Source organism: Gossypium hirsutum, unplaced genomic scaffold (assembly GCF_007990345.1).
Source record: "Gossypium hirsutum isolate 1008001.06 unplaced genomic scaffold, Gossypium_hirsutum_v2.1 scaffold_285, whole genome shotgun sequence".
Taxonomy (NCBI): domain Eukaryota; kingdom Viridiplantae; phylum Streptophyta; class Magnoliopsida; order Malvales; family Malvaceae; genus Gossypium; species Gossypium hirsutum.
The window spans coordinates 12,898-19,368 of NW_024402932.1; the positions used below are offsets into that span (position 1 = coordinate 12,898).

Consider the following 6,471-nt stretch of genomic DNA (forward strand, 5'->3'; position numbering starts at 1 on the left):
CCACTGGCTGTAACAACCCTAACCGGTAACCATCGTCGGAATAGGTTAAGAGGCATTACCTGACCTGTAACTCAATTCAAAAAATTTATTTAACAAATTTTATGTCATCTTAGTAACCATCATTAATTCACATTCAAAATGTACTTAAATCAATCGTACCAAGTCTTAAGCAAGCATTTGGGACTAAATTGATAACATATAAAAAAATTTAGAAACTTAGGAAATTTTACACTTTTCAAGTGACACACGCCCGTATGAACAGGCCATGTGCCTCACACAGTATTAGACATGCCCGTGTGTCTAAGACGTGGCAAAACAGGGCATACATACTGATTTGTCCATACGGACACAAGATGTAACGCCCCAAAATCCTGAACTTTCTTATTATTTCAGTTTTGGTAAAATATGTGCTTAATATTCCTAGTTAAGTGCTAATTATGTGTTAATAGGCCTGGGTTAGTTTTGGGGTTCGAAATTAGGGGTGAAGGAAATTATAGTTTAAGAACCAAAAGGACCTTGTTGGCTAGTGGGTTGGTTTTTAAATAAATGAAAAAGGATTTGGACACAAAAAGCCTTGTGTTAGAGTGGCAGAGGTGGCGTCGCATGTGGGGCCAGAGTGGCGTCACATGCATGACAATGAGGTTTGGGGTTCGAATCCCTCATTGCTCAAGAGGAGGATTTATTTTTGCTCTATAGATGGTCAGTAGTGGCATTGGATTTGAACTCTATAGGGAGTGATAAGAGGAGAAATTTAAGGAAGGGATTAAGGAGTTATTAGGGAGAAAAATTAGGGGATGAGAGATGAGAAGAGAGGAGGAGCTGAATTGGGAAGTTGGGGATAGGAAATTCGGCTGTTATATATGTAGGTGCCAAAACTATTGCCCTTCTTTTAGCCGAATTCTTCTTTTTGTGTTGCCAAAACACTTTTCAATCTAAGTGATCAGAAGCTGAATTCCTTGCTCTTTGCTTGCCTTTCTCTTCTCGATTCTCTTTTGACTCAGCTTTGGTTTATCTGATTTCTTCTTCTCTTCTTCTTTGTGTCGAATAACCTTTTTCACCATACAAATCTCAAAAGCCAAATACCTTCTGTGCCACCACTACTCCCTCTACTTCGGCCGATTCTAGTGTAAGTACTTGCTCTTTCAGTCGGTTTTTGCTAGTATAAATTACTCCTGTCCCTTACTCTTTCTAAATAAGTTTTGGTAGGGGATTAGTATCGAATCTTAGTATTTTAGCTCTCTACCAATTTGCTCATTAGGTTTTGGGACTTTGGTAAGTGTTCTTCACTTTGGTAAGGATTGGCCGAATGGGCCTTAGTAGGGAAAGGGTCTTATGTTGGATACAAGTCACCCATTATGTCTTTTTTAATGATAAAGGTTAATGTAGATCGGGGAAGTACTCGTGATTAGTGATCAAAGAAAAGCTGTTAAGGCTTGGCGTTTCAGGGAAGGTTAAGGTGAGATTTTGAATTTTGGTAAAAGTATTCGATAAGTATGTATGATTAATCATTGAGTGACATCGATTGTAGGTTCATGGCTAGGGAGATTGCAGCACGCTTTACTACCAGGTGTGTACATACACTATACACACACAATAGATCGACAAATCCCAAAATGTCGAAAATTAGAAATGCCGAAAAGCTGAAATTTTGACTACAATAGACTTGTGAGTGCGCGAACACTCGTAAGGGGAAACTGATAGGTTTTCAGAGGCCCCATGAGCGATACCATGGACTTGGGCTGTGTATTGGCCAACCGGGCCAAAATGGGCCCAATGAGCCCTAGGGCCCATAATAGGCAAAACTGGCAACTTGATATTAAGTTATGAGAAATTGTATGAAAGCATGACTATGAATGTGATTTGGGCCTAATGGGCCATACAAATGTGATTGGGCCTAGTGGGCCATATGCATGTATGTTAACTTGTTTGGGGTTTGTAAGGGGTTTTGGGCTTAGTATCTAAAACTGCTTTAACGGACATAAAACTTAATTAATAAATTGTGAACGTGGACGAGTCATAAGGTTAAGGTTGGCAATGGGTGTATGCCTGTCTAGGATTGGATCTAGGGAGAGCTTGGTACTTAAGCGGTCTTAATGACTCACCTCCTCTTCTCTGGAATCCTACCTGGTGCATAGTATCTGTGCACTTTAACCAACAAGGACTTGTTAATGGGCCAAGGTAAGTAATAAACCCATAATAAAGAGAAATTACTGAAATTCTCATAAGGGCAAAAAATGACCAAAATACCCCTATATGTTGAAGGTAAGATTTACGAATGTTACATGTATATCTGCTGCATTCATATGACATTCTGTTTAGGTTGCATATAGGTTGGGAATTACGGAACGGAGGAAGTATATGAGGATTGCATGGTTGCTTGACAACCGTGGATCCACCGACGGCTATTAAGCCCAATATATGATTAGCAGCTTGCTGCAATGAAGGTAGTACCACAACCGGCTACCATTGATGTGTATTGGATGGGTGGATCGTTATTTATATCCCCATATGATGTGTACCGAGGGAAAGAGTTGGTGTATAGCGGTTGGAATATTGGGGTGGGTTGTACAACATTGCATGTATGACATTCTGGTGATTGATGTTTTCTTAAGACTCTTTGAGGGTTGTACACACTGGGTTTTCAAAAACTCACCCCCTCTTTTATTTTTCTCAGGTGATGCTCAGTAGGAGGATCGATGGTTGGAGGGACTTCATGGTGGCCAGCAAGCAAGACGACTTGGACTTGATTTTTGTTTTGAAAAAAAAAATGTATAGTTTCTAATTTATTAAGTTATTTTAGACTGGATTCTAATAGGGCCCTCCCTCTGGTTATTGTTCAAATTAGGATTCTTATTTTCATGCATTATATTTGTGAGAAGTTGAACATGGGTTCCCTAAACCATAGTTTTTGATATACTACGTTTTCGCAACTAAATTTTTAAATGATAAGTTTCCATAAATCATATGTTTTAAATAAAGCTTTCACAACTGAAAAGAGACTTGACAAAGTAATTAAGGGTTTTCATTCTAAGGAAGGGTTTTTAATAAAAACAAGGTTTTCAATAAAACACTTCAATGTGACACGCTGGATCCGATCATAACGTCCGGGCTGGGTTTGGTGTGTTACATTGAGTGGTATCAGAACCCAGGTTGCAAAACTTGGGCTGTGAAGTAGGCCTTATTATTTGGGTTTTTTTTAAAAAAAATTTGATCACAATGTTTTGGAAGAAAAATCTTGCTGTGCGGCACACCGAGCCTCCAACATCGAGCCAAGTAAGTTCTTTTACTATTAAGTCTTTTAATTTGATATACTGTAGATAGTTAGTGGGCTACTGTAGATGATTATACTAAGGATTTTAGATTGAAACTGAAGCTCATAGGACCTTAGAACTGTAGAGGATTTACGAAAACAACCTTCTTTTTAATACTTTCATAAAACATTGGTTTAATTATTGAAACTAACTAAAACTTCATAAAATTTCTAATCCAGATATCAACAAGGTTAAGACGTCGACTTATATAGGTTCTTTTCCGATAAGATGAAAAATAATTCCTGTCTTGAAAGGTAAATCCCACTAAACAACACTTGTACGCTTAACATGAAAAGTAGAGGCAAGCAGAGTCAAAAGCCATGGCTGTGGCCGCGAAATTGTAAGGGCAAAATCGTTGACATCGGGCCATATGCCCAATATTGGGGTAGAAGAGGATCCGGCCTCACCTGTGGCTAGGGCTGGACCTTATGATCGAGTTACGAGGGAAGATGTATTGTAGCAGGCAATGCTGAGGATTTTGAAAAGGGTCGCAGGGTCCAATAATGGCACGGGAAATCAGGGGTCCATTCTGGAGTGACTTCGATCAAATGGGGCTGAGATCTTCAAGGTTGTGGTTGGTGTGGCTCCTAACGTGGCAGAATACTGATTGGAGGCCATTGAAAGGATAATGGAAGACTTGGATTGTTCACCTGAACAAAAGTTGAAAGGGGCAGTGTCACTACTTAGGGAAGAAGCTTACCAGTGGTGGCTGACGGTGAAAGAGGGCACCCAACCAGAGCAGGTCACTTGGGAGTTTTTCAAAGCTACGTTTCAAGGAAAGTATATGGGTACAAGTTATGTGGATGCTAGAAGGAAGGAGTTCCTGAACCTGACCCAGGGAAACAAATCTGTGGCGGAGTATGAGGTGGAATTTCTACGCTTTAGTAGGTATGCTAGAGCTATGGTGGCAACAGACTATGAGCGTTGCATTAGGTTTGAGGATGGTCTTAGGGATAACCTCAAAGTATTGATAGCTCCACAAAGGGAGCGAGTTTTCTCGGAGTTGGTTGAGAAAGTAAAGATAGCAGAAGAAGTGAAGCGCACTAAGCCCTTAAATTGGGAAAAAGAAAAGGGTAAGAATAAAAGGGAAGCTGAGACTCCTGGTGTGGGACAGAGGCCTAGGGCTAGGGCCAGAATTCTTGGGCCAGTTTGAGTAGGGCCCCCTGCTATTAATCCAGGGGTGCCACCTTGGGCTGATTGTGGGAAAGGTCATATAGGCGAGTGTTGGAAATGGACAAGAGCTTGTCTAGCTTGTGGATCTATGGAGCATAGGATTAAGAACTGCCCTAGAATGCCAGTTCAGGTGCCAGACATGGGTCGAGGTGGTGTTCAGCCACCAAGGGGTGGTCAGCTGCCGCCAAAGGGCCAAGGGCAGGCTAGTGGCGGTAATTGCAATGGATGTGGACGTGGAGCACCAGTCAGAAATGCAGGCCATGCTAAGGCGAGACAGCCAGCTTTGGTTTATGCTGCTCGTCACCAAGAAGACGTGGATGCCCCAGATGTGATAATGGGTATGTTTTTTATAAATGAGTTACCTTACACTGCATTGATTGATATAGGATCGACACATTCATATGTTGCATGCAATATGACTGAACCTTTGGGTGATATGTTTGAAATTACTGCGAATGAGATTACTGTGATAAGTTCGTTAGGCCAGTCAGTAGGAGTGAATAAGTTGTTTAGGGAGGTACCCTTAGTAGTCCAAGGGGTTACCTTTTTAGCGGATTTGATGGAACTGCCGTTTAACGAGTTTGATTTAATCTTGGGTATGGATTGGCTGGTGAAATACCGAGCCATATTGGATTGCACTGCAAAGCAAATGGTGTTAAGAACGATGGAGGATAAGGAGGTGGTGGTGATTGGGGAACGCCGGAATTATTTGTCGAATGTGATTTCAGCATTTGGCTTATATTAGCGATACGGATGTTGAAAGCCCTACTATTAAGGAGTTGAGAACAGTTAAAGAATTTCCTGATGTTTTTCCCAAGGAGCTACCAGGGTTGCCGCCTAGCAGAGAAGTAGAATTTGGAATCGAGTTATTACCCGGTACGGCTCCGGTGTCCATCGTCCCTTATCGGATGGCACCGAAGGAGTTGGTAGAACTTAAGGCACAGATTTAGTAATTTTTGGATCGAGGATTCATCCGACCAAGTGTGTCTTTGTGGGGAGCAATGGTGTTATTCGTAAAGAAGAAAGATTGGACATTGCGAATGTGCATCGACTACTGGCAGTTGAACAAGTTAACTATTAAAAACAAGTACCCTCTGCCGAGAATCGATAACCTTTTTGATCAGTTTAGGAGAGCTTCCGTTTTCTCGAAGATTAATCTGCGTTCGGGGTATCACCAATTGAGGGTTAAAGAGGCGAATGTTTATAATACGACTTTCAGAACTCGTTATGGGCACCACGAATTCTTAGTGATGCCATTTTGGCTGACAAACGCACCTGCTGCTTTCATGGATCTCATGAATCGGGTCTTCCAACCCTACCTGGATCAGTTCGTGGTAGTTTTTATAGATGACATTTTAGTGTACTCAAGAGATGAGGATGAGCATGATGCACACTTAAGGATTGTGTTGCAGACTTTGAGGGAGAAATAGCTGTATGCCGAATTTAGTAAGTGTGAATTTTGGCTAAAAGAGGATACTTTTCTAGGGCATGTGGTGTCAGCTGAGGGGATTAAGGTGGATCCTCGAAAAATTGAAGTAGTGTTAGACTGGAAAACACCCAAGTCAGTGTAAAAAATTCGACGTTTTCTAGGCTTGGCAGGGTATAATAGACGGTTTGTTGAGGGCTTTTCATTAATTGCTGCACCGTTAACTATGTTGTTAAGGAAGGGGGTACCATTTGAATGGATGGACAAGCAGCAAGAGAGTTTTGGAAAGCTTAAGAAGGTCTTAACGGAGGCCCCTGTGTTGATTCAGCCAGAGCTTGGGAAGGAGTTTACTGTTTTAAGTGACGCGTAGCATGTGGGCTTGGGCTGTGTATTGATGCAAGAAGGAAAGGTGGTTGCATATGTGTCACGACAAATTAAGACTCACGAGGGGAATTACCCAACCCATGACTTGGAACTAGTCGCGATTGTCTTCGCGCTAAAAATGTGGAGGCATTATTTATACGGAGAGAGATGTATAATTTATTCGGACCATAAGAGTTT

General features: G+C 41.4%; 1 protein-coding gene across 1 annotated transcript; it reads left to right on the forward strand.

Moving 5' to 3' along the window:
* Positions 1-4,095: 4,095 nt before the first annotated feature.
* Positions 4,096-5,434, forward strand: LOC107956705 (uncharacterized). The gene is made up of 3 exons (XM_041110402.1): positions 4,096-4,384; positions 4,490-5,163; positions 5,213-5,434. The coding sequence occupies exons 1-3, from the start codon at positions 4,096-4,098 to the stop codon at positions 5,432-5,434; spliced, it is 1,185 nt and encodes a 394-aa protein (XP_040966336.1).
* The last annotated feature ends 1,037 nt before the right edge of the window (positions 5,435-6,471 follow it).